The sequence below is a fragment of the Crocodylus porosus genome, unplaced genomic scaffold (assembly GCF_001723895.1).
Source record: "Crocodylus porosus isolate Cpor-Errol unplaced genomic scaffold, CroPor_comp1, whole genome shotgun sequence".
Taxonomy (NCBI): Eukaryota; Metazoa; Chordata; order Crocodylia; family Crocodylidae; genus Crocodylus; species Crocodylus porosus.
Window position 1 is genome coordinate 38,669,993 of NW_017728949.1, and position 20,488 is coordinate 38,690,480.

A 20,488-nucleotide genomic window follows, 5' to 3' on the forward strand; every position below is an offset into this window, starting at 1 on the left:
TATTACGCACCAGAGCCCTTGTATCAACTTTTCCCCAGACAGTGTACTTCTACTCCTGCAGCTCCAGGAATTCTATGTCCCTCTCCCCCAGACATAGAAATGCAGCTGAATGCAAGGCTAGCAAGGGGCACTCTTCCCCTTGCTAGACCTAGTGTTGCAGGAATAAGAGGGGGTACAGGAATAGAGATCAACTCAGGCAGAAAAGGGAACAAAGCTGTCCTGAGCTGCTGGGCTTTGTTTCTTCCCATTCTCTCCCCTCAAAAATAGCATGTAGTGCTTATTCTTATCTTTCTTCTAAACTCAAGAATTCCTCTCTAAGGACCAGCCTGGCTTTCACCCAGCTGCAGCACTGCTTACCTCCTCTATTCTAGAAAAATGTGGAAAATTGAAGAAGGTAAATTTCCCGTGGACAGGGCTGGAAATTTTATGAAGGCTGGATGGAGCATCTCAACCCAGACTGGCTGTAACAGGGACCAACGTGGCTTAAACTTGCCAAACGTATAAGAACTGTCATCAGTGATGTATAAAAATAGTAAAGCACGAGTCAGATATAGAAGCTCTCTGTACTTTAAATACCAAGACATATCTGGCCCATTATGAGGCAGAATACAAAGGTACACATCCTTTCTTTGTAAGGTATTACATGAAGGCAACAGCCCACAGGATCTATCCTAGTGTATTTATTTAAATTTATTTTTTAAGCAGATTGAGGTGGACAGTAAGTAAATGCTATCACATTTAATTCTAACATTGAAGGCATAAAATCAGTTGAAATTATTTGCAAGTCCACAAATTCATCAGAAAAACTGGTACCTGGGTTGAGATCTTTTGAATATCAGACTCTCTATACATAGTTGGTAATAGCACCATGATTGTATAGGCCCCTTACTACAAGCACAATTGCTCCTAGTGGCTGGACCCTGTGACCCACTGTTATCTTACAACCCACTGCTATCTTATTATTAAAGAATTACTCTTTAGTTCAAGCAACAAGCAGGTCCTTTAGAGCTAAGTACAGACAGTTAAAAAGTATGAGGCTGAATCAATTCAATCTTTGCAGGTTAGTTTAAACTCATAAATTGAATGAATAAACAAGTGAACGGGCATTCACTTTTGATTCCAGAAATGCAGCCACATGTCTGCAATGGCCCAGGCCAGAAGCTGTGCTGTGCTAAAGCACACCGCCTTGCTCAGGTAGAGCCTCCCTTCAGCCAGTGCTAACCCACTTGATCTGCAAGGTGGGGTTTGTGGAGAAGGTGCAAAGCATCCTGGGAAGCCAAGGGACTGTAAATAAACTTGAAACTGGAAGGTATCTGGGACAGAAGAAGTTGAAGAAACTGATTTAACCTAAATCAGTTAAGTCTGAAAGTACATCCATCCAGTTTCTGACATTTTGGAAGTGGTTTATGTGCAATGAATTTCTGTTGTATTACAGATTTGAACCAGTTTACGATCACTTATACCAGTTTACATATAATTTCTGCCCCTAGGTGTTGAAGGTCAGAGTTTGATGTAGGTTGAAGATTACTACGTCTCTGTGTATGTAGCTGTGATTCATTACCAAAGTACAAAAATCACTTAGTGCATGGCAAAGTGTGATCTTTTGCTCTAAAGCACTTCATACTATAAGTGTTTAACCCCCCCCCCTTAATTCTTACTTTACTGTACATTTTCAAATCAGTGGACAAATAATTAACTGGATTTTCTTTGTAAGACCAGTAATCAAAATTCTGGTTTTATTTATGTACATTTACTTGGGCAGGTTTTGCATGAAAATGGTTAAGCCTGTGGGATGGTTCAGAGGACCAGTGGATAATGTATTCAGCAGTAAATGCCTGAATGGTGACAGCTAAAACCCAGATGTGTGGCCAATCCTTCCAAAACACACTTTGGGGGGGAGGGGGGGGAAGGGGGACGGAGGCAGGGAAGGGAAATCAGAGGAATCTTTTTCACCGCATGCATAAAGCAGAATATCGTTCTACCAAATACAGTTCTACCATTGAGGAGACGCTGAGATTTCCTTTTTATCCGATTTAAAATAACTCCTAATGTTAAACTAAGGCAGCAGGTTTATTGCCATCCTAAAATCAATTATTTCTCCATATCAGTCAAGTTCCTGGCTATTGTGAGCTACTGTTGATTTTAATGTAATTTAGCCAAAGTAGCAAAGACATGAGACGCTACTGGCTTAACTGTTTTTGCTCTGCCTCTCTAGCTAACAAACGCCTTGGTTTCCTGGGCATTGCCTTGTTACTGATTTGTGTGATTAGCAGGCAAAAGTATAGGAAACAAAATTTTGTTAGGCTATATATAGAGCACGCTTACTTTACATGCAGAGGGTCTAGAATCCGAATGCCATGAGCTAGTGGCTCATCTTGCATTCCTAATCCTGGTGTCACATGCAGTTCAATCTGTCTTCTAGGTCAAGTACAGAAAAAAAGCCCAAGGCTGAATTGGTTCAATCTTCGCAGGTTAGCCTAAGCTGCACAGGTTGAACCAATAAACAAGTGAACAGACATTCACTTTTGCTTCCAGAAATGCAGCCATATGTCTGCAGTAACTCAAGTCAGAAGCCAGGGAGTGCTAGAGCATGCCTCCCTTGCTTGGGTAGAGCACACAGCTTAGGCCAAGGCTAGCCTGCCTACTTTGCAAGGCGGTGCAGTTTGTAGAGGAGGTGTAAAGCATCCTGGGATGCTCAGGGACTGAGAGTTAACTGAAATCTGAAGGGGATCAGGGGCAGAAGTTCAATAAACCAATTTAACCTAAATAAATTAAGCCTGATACTACATCCATCCAGGTTTATCTTATACTGGTTTGAGCCATTTTGAAAGTGGTTTATGTGCACAACTGAACTTCCATTGTGTTACAGATTTGAACTGGTTTCTGATCACTTGTATACTGGTTTGTGGATAATTTCTGTCCCTAGCTCTACAGCCTGATCCCCTTTCTTCAGTAACTTAGAGACACTACAAACACTGTCCCTTTACCTCATCTTCTCAGGATATAATAATCATATCTTTCCTTCACCACATTCTGGTTAATGTGAAAGACCTCCATGCTTGGAAAGCCCATGATGTCTTAATAGTTATCATCCTAGCCATTTGGACACATATTAACTTCCTGGTGCCTACATCAATTCCTCCTCCTTCACCCACAACCCATGCTTCTCCCTGCAAGTTCCTATTCTTCCCTTGCACCTTTTTTGTAAGTTAGGTTGTCTGACTATAGTCCCTTTATGCACTGTTAGATATGTAACTGGGACCCCTGCAAACATATTTGAGCATCACTAGTTTTCTACTATGCTTTCATGCAGGTGTGTGCAGAAGCATCAGTACATGACCTGAAGCAACTGATGCCTCATCATCATTACAACCAAACAAGGGAATCTGTCCTAACATGCTTAAAAAGCAGTAGTATAAGCAGGCTCTAACACTGTCCCTATGTTAACAGAGTCAAGTTCCTTACTCAAAAAGACAACTGAGCAAAAAACCCTAAGTTCACTCTTGCTCGCTCTTTTTTTTTAAAAAAAAGTGCATCTGAACCAGGTCTAGGAATAACCAAGTCTAGTTTTTTCTCTTGTTTTGTACATTGAACAAGGTGAAAGTGCCTTGGCCAAGGCTTGACAACAGATAGCGTTCTAAAGCCATTTTTTTTTTGCATTTTTCATATAATTATTCACTACATTTAGGCCCTTAGCATTAGACAGATTCTGTAAATGCAAAGTTTTTATTCCCTCATCTCTACATTTATTTATCCAGTTGCTGTGCATTTGCTGGGCAAACACAAAAGTCATTTGATATTTCAAAGCAGTTTATAACCCTTTGCCTCTGAGCAGTAAGAATTTCCTGGCCAGCAGTACTAATAGACTTGAATCAGGAAATGCTGAAGGCTACTGCCATTGGGTAAAGGAATAAAAGGTCAATTGCTGTATTTGCCCCTTCTCATTACCCCCCTATTCTCAGGATTTCATCTATTCAGGATTGATGAATAGCTGGACAGCAATAGGTGGGTAGGACTGAGTGTGCGCGCGCGCGCACACACACACAGAGCTTTTACATTTTTTTCAACATTTAATGGGAGCGGGGGGGGCTAAATGGATCCACTTTAATCAACATTACTATTACTGTTTAGTTTACATTGCCACTACTCTTTAGCCAGCATTCAACAATATTGTTAAACAATCACTGTCCAGAGAGAATCATTTAAAGACAGTGGTCACCAACCAGTGGATCTTGATCCACCAGTAGAACTTGGAGCCTCCTGGAGTCGATTTGAGGCTGTGGGGCGGGCTGAGTGCCCGCATGCATGCAGGCATGTGCCCCAGTCCAGATCAGCCTATGGGGGAGGGAAGGGCAGGAGCTAGATCGAGGGCCTTGCAGTGAGGGACAGTGGAGCAGAGGCAGGAGCAGGGGTAAATTGAGTGAGGCCCTGGCCGGGTGGGACTTAGCTGCTGAGGAGGTACATCCCCAAATAATTTTCTCTCCCTCTGCCTCGATCTGCTCCCCCCCCCGCTTACCTGCAGGGTTGGGGGAGGGTGGGGTGGCAGTGGCGCACAGTACATCTTGGGTTGCTTTTAAATGCCAAAAGTCATCTCCTACTTAAAAAGGATGGAGACCACTGATTAAGAGGTTAATGGACTGTCCACTTTTCAAAAGCACTCAGACAAATGGCAGTGGTACCCCAGTTCCTGGAATTCCCACTCCTTCATAATTTGCTTTTAAGAGCAGCCAGCCCAATGTTAGGCTATGTAAAACTGAACTGCCAAGGTACAAGAAACAGTTAAAATACTCATGATTATTGCAAGACTTAAAATATATTCCTTTGAAAGTTAAAAAACAGAGCAAATTTGTTAATTTATCATTACTTTTCTTGTTAATGGTTTGGATCGGAAACACGAAGAGTCAACTTACACTTTATGATGAAACAGAATTCTAACCATTTTTGCCAATTATCTGCCTGATCTCAGTAAAAGGCTTGGGATAAGACAGATTAGAATGAATGGCCACCACCATTCATTTTCTTTAAACCAAGTACAGTTTTAAAGAAAACCTGGAACCTGATGGGAACCAATATAGGGCTGTAAAATATGGGCAGATAGTCTATGAACCAGGAATCTGTGTGGCATGTGACAAACATAGGAGCCAAGCATGGACATTACACTTTTACTGGTACAAGTGATCAGAAACTGGTTTATACCTGTAAGTTTGGCACACAAAACTGGTCTATACCCATACCCAAAGTTTGGCACACATGCTGGTTTAAAAATTGCAGAACTTGGTCTAATATTTGCTTCCCCGCTCTCCCTCCCCTGCAAAGGGTGAATGTGTTCTGTTCACTACCAATCTAAACTATGCTGCTTACAGAACACCACATAACTTAGAATGATTCTGACTTGGCCTTTTTGACTGTCTGTACCTAGCCTGGATACCAAAGCTATCTTGAACCGGTTTAGTATATTCATACTTTAGTATATTCATCCAGCAACCATACAGACTATTTCTATCGAGTTTATATGTTAATTAAAAAAGTTAAAGTATATATATTGGATTTGATGCAAATTGGACCTAGGAAAAAGTACAAAGTATAAAGTATTTCCATTGCATTGTGTGTTTAGATTTAAGTTCAATTAAGAACACTTGGATTTAAGTTATTTAGGAGAAAAATGATGTACTTAATTAGTAGATGCAGTTCCCTTTCTCCAGAGGCAATGTGAGGGACAACTCATTTTTCCAAATTAAAACTTGACAATGTTTACGAGAGTTTTAAGCTAAATCATGCAATTTAGTAAATCTTTTCTCTCCCCACCTACATATTTTTCAGTTTAAAAAGCTTAACAACTCCCCCCCACAAAATCACAATTACATTACCGTAAATCTCTTAAAATATCCTTCAAGCAAATTTGAATGATTTAATGATGCAGAATGCTTAAGAAAATGCACCTTCGTGTTCAATTGTATACATGATTGAAAACTGCATGTATACAGCCTTCAAACAGTCTCAAATCTGCTGATGGCTCCATCTAACAAATTTCCACATAGTAACAAGCACAATAAAACTAACTTACTACAAAAGTGGCATTTTGGAGTGATAAGAAATAGTATGTGCAAGAAAAATAAACAAAATTACTCTGTGCTGTATCTTCTGACAAAACCTTTCACAGGACTATTATTAGGGCTAGTAAAGTGATTCTCTTTCATCCAGCAGAGGGCAATGAAAACATAAAAGTTGCTTTCTGAAAGCAATGCAACAACTAGCTCTTACCTTCACAGAATACTGTGATTACAGATGTTTTTCTACTTTATCTGAAATATAGCATACTGGTACAAAGCCTTCATTACTGTATTTCCTTTATTTTTATGATTTTGCATTACAAACATGATATATTGAGTTCACTCTCTATGAATGCTTACCTATTGGCATAACTGTTACCGGAAGGGATGAAACCAATTTAAGGCAATCAAAAAGGACAAATGTGAGGAAAAAATATTATGTATGATCACTTAAGAGAAAGAAAACACAGGATTGTTTAGGCCCATTTTTTTTTTTATTATTAATATAAGTTTCTATAATCTCTTAACATTACAACTGCAGTTCAGTTTTACAGTTAAATCTCACACTAAATGACAAACACCATTTGGCTTAATTAGCAGAAAGTTGAATTACAACCTTGATATAGTTACAAATTTCCAAGACTGAGAAAAACAGCTTACATTTTCTGGAATTCAGTGCTAATGCGTCCCTGCCTCTTTTGTTAAGTTGGTTTCAGTTAATAAATATTTTTATGGATGAACCACTTAGCTTGGTCTCTGTTCATAGTTTTAAGAGAAAGGTGACATCTCTATACACAACCTATCCTTAGTAGTAATATCCACAGTATAGACAAAGCCACAAAGAACTGCTGTTTCTTCTGGCTTCTCAAGTTGTAAACCTGTGTGTTACTTCCTAAAAAGTTCTGTGTAATGACATTCCACCCAAATTTTTGCAAGAGCAAACAAAAATTTGTAATTAAATAGATGTAACAGTCAACATTCTTATTCTCTAGCCTTGAAAGTTTACTGAAAAGCAGAAGAAAAATAGCAGCTTTTTATTCATTTAAAAATGCAAGTAATAACAAAGTTAGTTAAAACCTCTTGTATTGAACCAAAATATGGCCATAGTACTCCACAAAATGAAAAGCCAATTAATATGCTCCTACCAAGACAGATACCTGGTCTTCACAGACCAAGCTCAACCTCTGAATAGACTGTGACTATAACAAATAAAGCCTATGTGAAAAAAGCAGAGAGAAGGGGGAAGCATGTCAGAAGACGTATTTTAGTATTAAATACAGGGACCAAATAAAAAGTTTGTTTTGAGAGGGAAATTCATCCCTTTTGTAATTGTTTCCTGTAGGTGTACTAAATACAAGATCAAAGGTAAGTATTTAGCTCATTCTCTCACCTTTTGAGCTATTACCCAGGTCATGTATGCTTTAGAGGTGCCAGGGTTTATTAAGCTTTGAATAACTCATACGAAACCATTTAGAAGAAAGAAAAATCAAAAGAGAAGAAAGTAAAATATAGTTGTACCAAGGGGTAGTCATTATTAAGTGCTCACATTAAAGTTCTACTTTGTCCTTCTCAGACATATTCATTGCTATAATTGCACACCAGAGCCTTCGTTATTTCATCTTATTAAATCAGACATAACTAACTTGCATGGTTTGTGAGCTTTTACTTCATAACATCCACTTTCCAAGTCACTTGGTTTTATTTCTTGGCAGCCACATTAAAAAAAAATATCTGTGTAACCTATCAACATTAGAAAAGATGGGCAATATGGGTTAGAAAGGTAGCTCCTGGAGGGAAAAAACAGTAGTACTTTAATTCAAAATGAGCCAAAAGGTTTTTGGGGGAAAGAGTACATTAGCTCATACTGAGCTCAAAATGACCATGAGGAAGTCAAATCCTTGTTGCTTTAATTCTGCATGTGCCGTCACATACAAGAAGCAATTTTTCAACTATCTGCACACATTCCTTCAGAATTATGATTCTTCATAGCTAGACATGCTATGCTTATATTCAGGCACATAAGAAAAACACCCCTTTCATATGTACTGAGTTTTAATGCATTGCAGAGTGACACAAACAGTCAGCAGGATTCTGGCTGCTAGCATGTAATCACCACTGGTATAGCATGAGAAGTTGAGAAACCTTCTGCATTAAATACACACACACAGACGCACCCACACCCACACCCACCCTTCTACAGCAGTGGTTTTTAACCATTTTTCAGTTACAGACTCCTAAAAAATTTCAAATGAAGATGCAGACCTGTTTGGAAATTTCAAATAGAGATGCAAACGCCTTCATGAGTATTCACATACTTTTAATTGATCATAGTCATCTTTCACAGACCCCTTTGACAGTCTGTGCACCCCCGGGGTCCACAGACCACAGGTTGAAAACCACTGCTCTACAAATTCACTTTGTTGACAAGTACCTAGTGTAGATATTGAATAAGGAACACTTAACCACATACAGTGCTGGAAATCAGAATTTCCTAGAACCGAATACAAATTTAAGTACTGCTGAAATATGAACTCCACGGGCCAAAACTTTAAAAATAAGATTCAGGAGACTAGATTCACTTTTTCTCTCTCTACATAAATTACATGAAATAAAATCCCTTAAAAAAAGACCCTGCATTAAAATATCATTACTTCCCATTTCATGACCTATGGACATATTCAAGTAGTTTTAATTAGGTATCTTCTTGGGTTCATAGAGTTTAAAGTGCTGTTGAGTATTCATGATCTTTTAGATGTTTTTTAATTAGATAGCCTAAATCAGTTTTAAAACAGTATCAACTTTTTGGTTCAACACTATTTTTTTAATCATATAGATTATAATCTTCAATGTTTTGTTACTGAAATTTGACAGATAATTAGATGGTATTTTGAAACAGTTTTAAACTTTCTTTAGTTTATTACAGATATAAAAAGGAGTCCAAATTGCTCAGAGTTGTAAAGTTAGTTAACTAAAGAGACAGTATGTCCTCTTAAAGGAAAAAATGGTATTTTGTATTACTACACGTCTTTTAGATATCAAAAACTTGGCAAGTTTAAGAAAAGAATGCACTTAAAACATGAGTCTTGAATATTGACAGCAAATAGTTTAAGTTTTCATTTTGCTAATTTTAAGATCTAGGTTTCAATGTAAAAATGTTTAGTGACCGATAGTTGCACTGACTAAGAAAAGTTGTGCATGTTGATTACACTGATTATATCTGTAGTAATTCATCAAGTAAACCAATAATTCAAAAAGGCCATAAGAAGTTACAGAATATTAAAACTGGAAACTTCATTTTAAGATAACAGTATATCTTCCGTTTTAGTCTAATAAAACTGTTGAGACCACTTCAAATGACATGGTGCTGGGAAAAATGTTTTATTTTAAAATAACCAAAACGTTTTCTATTGGAAAAGGGTTCGTTCCACATCTCTGCAAAAATAAGGAAGTGAAACCAGACACATTAGGACTGCAGTGATGAAGGCAAATTTATATAAACAAACCTGTTTGTGACATACAGTGAGAAATGTCTGCTGTTCTGTACAAAACTTATGACTATCTAGGATATATTAAAGATTATCCCAGCAATACAAATATAAAACTCAGACAACAAGAAGAGTTCTCAAAGATTTCATAGTTTTCATTGATGCTGAACAGGAGACTGGCAAGCCACATATTCTATAGAAGCATGCTAATCTTCTAAACAAAGCCTGCGTTTATTCTTTTACACATTTCTGGATCTGCTACACACTTAACCTTTCAGCACACAGGAGCATTCCTTGATGTAATCCACATCTCATCTGTTTCCTAGCAGCTTTCCTCTAGGAAGAGGCTGGGTGAGCAGCTGCTTCTGTAGAAACCACTGGTGTCAGTCTTTGTTCGGCTTGTAGGGGATGGCTTAGTAAAAAAACAGCTGGCTGTATCCAACATGGAAACTACGATCATCAGCTGTGATGCCTAACCCAACCTGAAATACCAAATCTGCATTTCCAGGCTGATAAAATACCTTGATACAACTCTGTTTGGATGCCTGTTGAGAGGTTTAGGAGCATAAGTAAATCTGTAAACATTAAACAATGAACATTTACATTTTACTGGAGGAAAATAAAAGTAGGAAAAATACTAGCTTTTATAGTTTAGTCCATGTTATATTTGATTACTGGGATACCAATACAATGAAAATGTTTAAAAGGAATTTTGACAGTCATTTTTAAATTTAGTACATCAGACCTTAAGTGGTTTTATAAAAGGTTTCTGTTTCCAAAGATATTATTAGGGTCCAGGTATTCTTTGACAGACCTAAGCATTCCCAATCCAACATCAGAGATGGTCTCCTTCATCCACTGTTTCCGCAATTTCCCCACTGGAAAAACAAAAAACAAAATGTTTCAATATACGGTATGATACTAGGAGCCAATCAATCTTGTGACCATGAATGAATAAACACTGTGTGATAAATGCTTTTATTCAAAAATGAGAAATGTTTTGCTTTATTTGATTTATTGAGCCCACCAGACTATCAAGCTCATTAAGCTCAGTGTACTCCCAGAGGAAGCCTGTGTTCCATGCTGTCTACTTTCTTTGCAAACTATGAAATTTAGATGAAGCTAGGTTGAGAGGTGTCATATTACAAATAGTAATTATATAAATTTTAAAAAGTCCCCAGAACCTCACTAGAATGGGAAATTTAAAAAATGTTGAGAGGAAATGATTAAAAGCACACAAAAATGTTCTGCTTCGTTTAAAAATAATTTTCCTTGCATAAAGCTACCAAGCAAACAAGTGACCTTAAAAACTTTTGCTTTAAACAGTATTAACCAAATTTCTAGTGTCAACACCACTTTCTAAACTGAAGTTTAAAAAATGAGAGTGTAAAAATTCAATTTTATTTATCTAAAACAGTCTCAGTTTAGAAAAATTTTACACGTATTAAATACATTTGATAGTTGCATAGAAGAGCATAAAGAGTCTAGTTTCAGATTAAAATGTGTATTTAAAGGAATCAGTTCCATACAAGATACAGTTACATTTACATTTATTGGAGAAAAGTTTAGTAATTTATAACTTTTATCACAAAAACAAGTCCTAATAATGGTTAACTTACATGACCAAGTTAAAGGAATATTCATTTATAAACTAACTCATCAACCCTGATTTAACAGGTCATTCAAAATAGGGGACATTATTTAATTCAAGACAGTGTAGTATTTAACATGTCAGCCTAAGACACAATCCATTTGTCAATATGTGCTGATATACTATAACATCTGTCTCGAAAACCTTTAAGAGTATTTGAAACTAAATTCAAGACATCTTTGTGTCCCATTCTCAGGGTAACCATCAAACTGTCATCAGAATAATAAATGATGGGGATACCACTGGAGAACAGAATATTTTTGTTTATACCTTAAGGAATAGAAGCTAGACACAACACTGACTGAAACCCCCCCCCACAATGTACAATAATGCAACCTCCCCTTCCCCACCCCCAAATCAAACCAAACCTGAAATATTGTCAAATGCACTGTTTCTACTGGTATATAAATAATAAGCAAATATTCCAATTAATAGTACAATTATTAAGTATTCATATGATGCAGAAACATCCGTCAATCTTACTTTATAGTGCTAAGAAATCCCCCTCTAAATAAACTGTCATTACAATTTCACTGTCTCCTAGATATTTAAGTCTAGTTAAATAAACTATAATGACTGTGTATATGGCTTGACCATCACTTCATGCCACCCACACTAGCTGTTACAAACTAGGAGTTGAAGAGCAGTCATTGACATTCTCAAACGTTATCTGTAATGTAGTTTCAGTGAACGTGTCCTGTGGTTACGGATGTAATTGTCCTGAAAAGACTGCAAACAACTGCTCCAACAAGATGGAGCACATTAGAACCACAGCAGGATGCCCAACAGCTAGCATGCCTGCCTCTTCTAACACCTCCAGTAATAATGCAATTCCATGAGGAACTGAACTACTGTCTGAGCAGCCACCAAACAGCCATTGCATATTTAATGAAGTCGCTCACCAAGTGCTGGAAAACAGAAGGTGCTTGGAGTGCATCATTAGTTCTGTCAAAGTGATAATTTACACATCTATCTTGTCAAATTTTCTATGGTTTATACTTTTACAATAATAAATCTAACATACATTTGATTAGTGAACTGGAAAGTAAAAAAAGCTGTACAGCAGATATTGGTGGTCCTTCATGAACATATTTAATATGATTTTAACCCCTTAGTGGCAATAGGTTGTGAGCTCCTGCTGCCCACTTTAATGACTTTACATAGGCTTGTCAGCTATTACAACTTTAGGTATCAAGGGGTTAAAAACTAAGAAGTTAAAGCAGCATTACTAGGGAATTTAAACTTCCCTATAGCTGCATCTCTCATACAATTACAAGGGCAAAGAAGCCGAGAAAAAGGCTAAGAATAAGGCTTGGGTATAGATCATACACAAAAAGCATTTCTCCTCTAGAATCATACTCAAGCTTTATTTCCGCCTTAGCTATTTCATTCATTCTCTCTACATAATATTCTATCACATCAGAAAATAAGTTAACCTACTCCATGTAAAAGAGCTTGCACTTCAAACATTTTAGGGTCTGCAAGCATAGACATACATGCCCATGCTTCTAAGGATACGAAAAAAGGAGCAACATTACTTAAAAGGAATAAAATGTTTATACTGAACACAAGTAATTTAGCTTCTTACTTACAAGAATAACTTGGAGACAGCTGTAAAAACGACTAGGGGAAAACTTGAAGCTGAAGGAAGTCTTTGCTTCCAGAACAAAACTTAGATCTTTGAACCTAATCTAGTAAGGACTATAACAAAGGAAAGTGTAAATAATTTTAAGCTTCTGTATTTAAAGGGTTACATTGAAAAGCCACTTACATACAAGCAATGTACATACATGGACCTGTGTGCAAGAAGTAATGTACATATCTTATGCTGCATAAAGAGTTTGAATATTTATCAACATCTCATCATCACAACCCTTCCTTGATCCTGCCCTCCCCTTCCCCTTAATCCTATTAGACAAAACTCTATTCACATGGCAATGTGGCATCACCATGATGCTACATTCTTTTAAGCAGACAAGGTTCTTTGCATGAATCTGATATCTTTTATTAGACCAACTTAAATAGTTGGGAAAACAATTATTAAGCAAGCTTTCAGGTTCAAAAACCCTTCGTCAGGCTAAGGAAGTTTCAGCAGTTGGTGTGTGCTCTTCCTGGATGGAATGAAAAGAAGAGCACACACCAACTGCTGAAACTTCCTTAGCCTGATGAAGGGGTTTTGAACCCGAAAGCTTGCTTAATTGTTTTCCAACTATAACTTGGTCTAATAAAAGATATCAGATTCACCTGAAGAACATTGTCTGCCTATGTCCTTAGACCAACACAGCGACAACCTATACCCCTGGAACATTCTTTTGAAGGCTTTCAGACTAGTTGTTTAAGATGAAGGTCATATGGCTGATTTTGAAACTAAGACAAATGAAAAAAGCCCACTCCCCAAACTGTGCTTATAATTGATTATGTAGCTGCATAAATAAGTAATGAAAGCCACCTACTACATTTCCATAATTATTACACAAAACAAGAAGTAATGACAGGGCAAATTCAACAAATATTATATAGATGTCTTATCAATGAGCTGCAATAGCCATGCAGTTTCTCTAGGCCTACACATGCGTAGGAAATTTTTGTAACGTTTCCCCAGAAGTGTGGCTGAGGTCCATGAACCATATACATACACAAAATTTAGTACCACAGGATTCTCCCCTAGCCAATATAACTAAAATACACTGTACTTTCAAACCAATATCTACCTGTCCTGCTGATGAATGCCTAATGTACTGATACAGCTCGATACTGCGTCCTATTTCAGTTGAAATCAGTGAAAACCAAAACATTCCTTAATAAAAATGAGTTATCATCATCCTCTAACTCCTCTTAAGTGAGATATATGTAAAGGTGCATAGAGGTAGTCTAAATCTTTTGTGCATTAACCGCAAATAAAAAGTCTAACATTAAGATCTTGTCCACAGTGAGGAAAATTTCAGGGGCATTCACTGCATTAGATCATTTGTTGCACCATTTGTCCTTGCACTGGGGGATGTGCGTACATCAGCCAAAGTACATGTTGAACATTTGGCAGTGATTCACATGCTCCCTATCAGTGAATCCAATGCTGTTCCTGGAGCCTCAGGCAACCTTTTTAAGCAAGCTGTTTCTCTTCTAGTTGTTACTGTTCCTTTGAGATAGATCTTACCACAGTAATCCAGTCTCTGTGGTAATCAAACTCTATGATTGCCACGTGCTCTACTTGGAGCAATTACTGAAAAGTACCTTCAGTTAATGCAGAATACTGTTCATTTCTGTAGCTTACAATCTGTGCTTTTCTGTTCAGAAGAGGAATTCAATGGTCTGTAAGAGCCCAGTAACCTTTAACTGTCTACTATTAAGGAAGCTGTGCCTGCAGGCAGCACTCCAAGGTAGAAAGGTAACATTCTCAATACAATCTCATTCTCAGAGTCCTGCTGTCTGATAACCCAAACCTAAAGTTCTGGCAAACTTTAGATTGTAATGCAAGACCCTCTTTGGTCAGGATCTCTGACTAACCTCTCCTTGTAGGTACCTATATTTTTTTAACTGTGTTCTGAAGAACTTCTGTTAGCAGCCATTTCTGAGGATGTAAAAGACACCAAGGTACAGGACAGCAGGTTGAAGAAACCATGGAAAACTTTCAAGTTGGCACTTAATAGATTCTGAATATTAAAACTAGTGTTGCTAAACGATGAAAGCACAAAGAAAAGCAGCATCTTAAGTGTCCAAAAGAGTAGATTTTTATATTTTACCAACCAAATGTTCAACTACATTTGGCTTTGCTGGACCTTAAATTTTAACTAAGGATTGAACCTGGTCAGTACTGGGCTAGAGACCCAAGTAAAACCCAGATATTGCATGCATTGGGGTTAGTAATTTATACTGTACTAATACAGCAGCATGCCAAAGACCAGCATACTGGTGTAAGCTGGAAGATGCAGAATAGAGACTTTGAATAAAGTGTCAAGCCATCTGACTTGTGGCAACAGCATTTCAGTTCTTAAGTATAAAACTAGTGTTGCATCAGTTGTGCTTCCCTTTCCTGAAAACATTTGTGTAGCACAGACGATGTAAAATTGCCGGTGCTTCCAAACACTAAAGCATTAGCTGTCCAAGGCTGGGTATACAGCATCAGATATACTTTGAAAATGCAACAAAAACTGAATTTCATGGAATCAGGCATTTTTTGTCTAGTTGCAATCAAAATCCATGTTTTGGACTGAAACTGATATTTTGCTTCATGTAGGCACCAAACATGCTCTTCTGCCTGACAAAGACCTGACTGCAGTTTTCTCTGTGTACTGCTTTCATAAGAAGGGGATTGCGTTACCTAAGCAACAGCCATGCTGAGGAGAAAAAGTGAGACAAAAAAGGGCTTTCCTGGCTTATCTTTGAGGAAATATGCTAAAGGATATGATGGCAGGGAGAATGGTGACAACAAGAAGGAGCTTTGTGGGCACTGGGCAAAATTTGTAATTGAGGGTCAACCTAACAGGACTGCATCCAAAAAAGGCAAATGTGGGGCAACCTGCACTGTGGGTATCTTGCATAATGCAGTTTAGGCAGAACAGATTTAAGGCAAGTTGGGGTCCCAGATGCATCTAATGTAGGTTTACCTGCATCTTCACCCCCATGGCCCAGCCCCCACAGCATGTCTACTACCTTCTCGAAAGGAGCCAATAATAGCATGTGGCCTAGAAAAGATAAGACTTTACCCAACTGTCACTTTTACTAAGAGCTGGATGCTGTCTCTACAGCCACTTAACTGCTAATCTTAATGGAAGAACCTTTCCCCACTGACCTAGAAGTTTAATAAAAAAGGTTGTCTCAGTAGTTCCATTAACATACTGTGGAAAAAATGTCAAATCCAATTCTGAGAGACTGAAGAATACCTGCTTTAGAATTTATGTCAGTTGTGCTGCAGTGGGTGCCTCTATACGTGCATTAATGCAACTTTTCTAACATGCATTAAATTCAGTACCTTTCAGCATTTCTACATATGCTCCAGGAGGCGCTTTAATTAGAGCAGCTCTGAGTCACGTGTATCAGTGTCTCTGGGCTGAAAAATGGCAATGGGGATACTTTAACTAAAGCTTGTCAAACAAGCTTTAAAGCGCCATCATTTTTCAGTGCAAGGACATTGATACACCTGATGCTGGAGTCTGCTGGAGCGCAGCAATTACCACACTCCAGCAGACTATTAATGCGCAGTAAAATAATCTATTGCACATTAAAATGCAGGCATAGATAAATCCAATATGTAGGAAATATGTATTGGTATCCTGTATCTGGCAGTTTTGTATTTGCCATTCAAATAACTCAAAGGAACACTTCAGAATTCAGAGTCCAAGAAAGTCCTCATTTATATTGGAAAACTGTTTTGAAAAAGCAGAGGAATGCAAATCTTGCCCTAAAAACCACTATGTAAAAGAACTGAAAGATTATAGAAGAATATGGCATATGAGAACAGTGATCAGGCAGAGAATAGGCACACCATCCTTCACTGGAACCTATATGGAAAATCCTCTAACAATTATAACTCATACTAGAAGAAGATTCAACTCTTAAAGTGCTCTTTCCAGAACCACCCATCCTAACCTTTAAACAAGCACTAAACCTTCATCATCATCAGAAGCAAACTTCCCATGGCACAAAGCACACCAAGTGGATCCAGACCATGACAAGACAAAAAATGTAAAACCTGCCACCACATCCCCCACAATAACTATACTCCACAACACAACCATCACCATTCCTGTATCTTACACTTGAATCTCCAGAAAAGCAGTCTCTCACCAAGTGCACTAAATGTCCTGATAGAAAATATGTAGGAGAAACCAAACAGTGTACCAGAAAGCACACACACCGAAAATCTATCAAAGACAAAAATACCCAAGTTACCTGTAGGTGCATACTTTTCATAAGATACCCACTCCATCTCCAATCTCTCAGTTCTAATCCTCAAAAGGAATTTACAAAACACCTTTTCAGACATTGGATTTATGGCACATTATAACCTGCCTGACATCTGATAACTCCAGACAGCCTTTCTGCATTTTACCAGCTACATTTTATCACCTTCTCCCCTCCCCACCCAACTACCTTTCACACCCACTGTCTTCTGTTCCCTTTGAACCTCACTGCCATGCATTTGCATTTTCACAGAGCTGCAATTTGCATTTTGGCTTCTATTCTACCCAGGAAAAGCACACAAACACTAATAGGCAAACAAGCTTCTTTGTGTGAATATGATATCTTTTATTAGACCAACTTAAACAGTTGGAAAAAATTTTTTAGCAAGCTTTTGGGTTTAAAAACCCTTAGGTCAAGCAGAGGAAGGGAGATACAGACTTTCCCGATGCCTGAAGAAGGGTGTTTGTGCCCCAAAGCTTGCAAAGAACAATTTTTCCAACTATTTAGTTGGTCTAATAAAAAGAGATCACATCTACCCAAACAACCTTGTCTGCCTATGTTCGTAGGCTAACAAGGCTACAACACCATTTTGAGCTAAACACTTAATGACAGACAGACATTCCCTCTATGCCATGCCTAGAATTGCCACTGTGACCCATAACCAACTCACTTGATCTGCCTACATGCAGCCAAATCCCAAGCATGAGGCGATGTTATTTCACCAGAAGAGCAACTGCAGATTTTTCTATAGGGGACCAGTATTTTTTTTTTAATGATGCCTGCTCAGCAGGTACAAGTAAAAATATGGAAAATAAAAACCATTCCATAAAATAAACACTAATTCAAGAATGCATGTTTGTCCAAAATATGATCTGTGCAAGCGACAATTTTCTAGTGTTTTAGAGGTATAAAACAGAAAAACAGCATAAATGGAAGCAACTTATACAAATGGACATTTAATTGTATAAATGACTGAAGACAGCATTAAGCTTAGTTCACAATGTATAATGCTGTGTAGTACCATGACTACAATTGCCTAGAGTTTCTCTTCATACCTCTGTAGAAGGCAGTCAGAAATTAAAAGTATATCTTATTCTTATGAATAAAATCCATAAAGTGACAGGACCTTTAAAAACTGACTAAATGAATTTTAAAGTGGAATGAATCAGTATATTGCAGAGCGAGCATGTGTACAAATGCATGAGAGCAAGAATGTAATTTGTTTTAAAATACTTTTGTTAAGTACCATACTAGTTCCTGCAGGCAGCCTACCCTGCTTGGATATCAACATGCCTAGTGGAGATTTAAAAGGACTCATTGCTGATACCAGGGGAGCAAGAGAAAAAGTGATGCTCAAAGTGATTCCCTACCATCTTCTCTGACTTAAGGTGGGTAGATAGGGAAGAAGCTGGATCCAGTATCATAAATGCCTCTTTTAGTAAGAAACACAATGGAAGGTTTAAAAACAGGGGTGTATCAAACATACAGTTCCTGGGCTGGATCTGGCCTGCAAAGATAGGTCATGTGGCCCATGAGGCTTCTCATGGACTGGAAGACCCACTTAGGCAGGCTGGTTTTGGTCCATGCAGTGTGTTGCCACAGCTACCACGGCAACAAAGCAGGGTTAAAGCTGCCACCACGTGCATCTACCTGGCCCTCATCTGCTGCTGAATTTAGTGTTTTTATTTGTTGTTGGTGACTGAGAATTATCAGCAGGGGAAACAGGGGGACAAGTGGCAGATGCATTAACTCCCTGATTTGTGGAGTACTTATCAAGCAGGCCAAGGCACTTAAGGGAGCCCACCCCTGCTCCAGCCCTTTAGCAGGGCTAAAAGGTCTGGGGGCACAGGTGGTGATCTTGTCGATCCTCCCAGTCTCGGGGTATGGGCTGAGGAGGGAGAGGAGGATCCACATAGTCAACCAAAGATTGCGGTGCTGGTGTCATCAGGAAGGCTTTGGCTTCCATGACCACAGCCCGCTCTTTGGCAAGAGAGGCAGCGAGCCCGCTCTTTTGGCGAGAGAGATGGCCTCCACTTCTCTCCCCTGGGGAGGAGGCTCTTCTCAGCCAGACTGGCTGACCTGCTCTACTGGGCTTTAAACTAAGCCCATTGGGGGACGAGGGGGACTACCACCACTGCTGGCCTGCTGAGCAACCCTTGCAAAGCCAGCAGGCCAAGGCACTTAAGGAAGCCCACCCCTGCCCCAGCCCTGGTACAATCTGTGGACCAGGCAAGAGCCCCCAAGGGGACACTTGCCTGCCTGTACACAAATGCCAGGAGCTTGCCCTCCTGCTTAATACAAATAATTATGATGTCATAGGGATAACGGAGACCTGGTGGGAACTCCACCCATGACTGGACCATGGGTATTGATGGCTATACCCTGTACAGGAGAGATTGTGTAGCTAAAAGGGGTGGGGGTGTAGCTCTCTATGTTAAGGAAAGCTACACATCCCTGCAAGCTGATCTTGGCGACCAGGGTGGATGACTAGACACCCTCTGGGTAAAAATCCGTGGAGAACACGGCACAGAGGACACAATGGTGGGAGTCTACTACAGACCTCCCACCCAAAGTCCTGAGCTCGACCAGGAGCTTGTCTGGGAACTGCCTGAGGCCACATGCTCCACGACCATGGTTGTCACGGGTGACTTCAATTACCCGGACATCTTGTGGGAGGATCACTCAGCAAAAACTGAGCGGTCAAAAAGCTTCCTCTCGTGCGTGGATGACCTCTACCTGACTCAAGAAGTCTATGGGCCAACAAGAGGCAAAGCGCTGCTCGACCTGGTACTGGCTACAAGGGATGACCTAATCAGCGACCTAGTTATCGATGGGAAACTGGGCGACAGTGACCATGAGCTGATCACCTTCACCATCTGCTGTAAAGCTGGCAAAATCAGTCAGCAACACAAGTCCTTGACTTCAGAAAAGCCGACTTTGATGAGCTCAGGAGGCTGGTCAGCGAGGCCGGTCAGCGAGGCCCTAAGAGACCATAACCCCAGGGAGAAGGGAGTTCAAGAAGCGTGGCTGCTCCTGAAGGGAGCGATCCTCAAATGTACAAGCTAAGACTATTCCATCTCGAAGGAAAGGCAGCAAGAGGACACAGCAGCCCCCCTGGCTCTCCAAGGACCTAGCAGACCTCCCGAGGCTAAAAAGAAAGGCCTACAAAGGATGGAGGATGGGATTCATCTCCAAGGAGGATTATTCTGCACTGGTCCGGTCCTGCAGTGAGCAAACCAGGAAAGCCAAGGCTGCAACTGAACTCCAACTAGTTTTGAGCATCAAGGACAATAAAAAGTCGTTTTTCAGATATGTGGGGAGCCTGAGGAAAAGCAAGGGCAACACTGGACCCCTGCGAAACCAGATGAGACAGCTGACAACTGACACTCAGGAAAAAGCCA

General features: G+C 39.2%; 1 protein-coding gene across 1 annotated transcript in view; it reads right to left on the bottom strand.

Moving 5' to 3' along the window:
• Positions 1-8,639: 8,639 nt before the first annotated feature.
• Positions 8,640-20,488, bottom strand: part of AGPS (alkylglycerone phosphate synthase) — a 129,096-nt gene continuing 117,247 nt past the window's right edge. Inside the window, exon 20 of the mRNA XM_019554267.1 lies at positions 8,640-10,413. Coding sequence (XP_019409812.1) covers positions 10,292-10,413 — 122 coding nt within the window. The 3' untranslated portion in view covers positions 8,640-10,291. The remainder of the gene's footprint in view (positions 10,414-20,488) is intronic.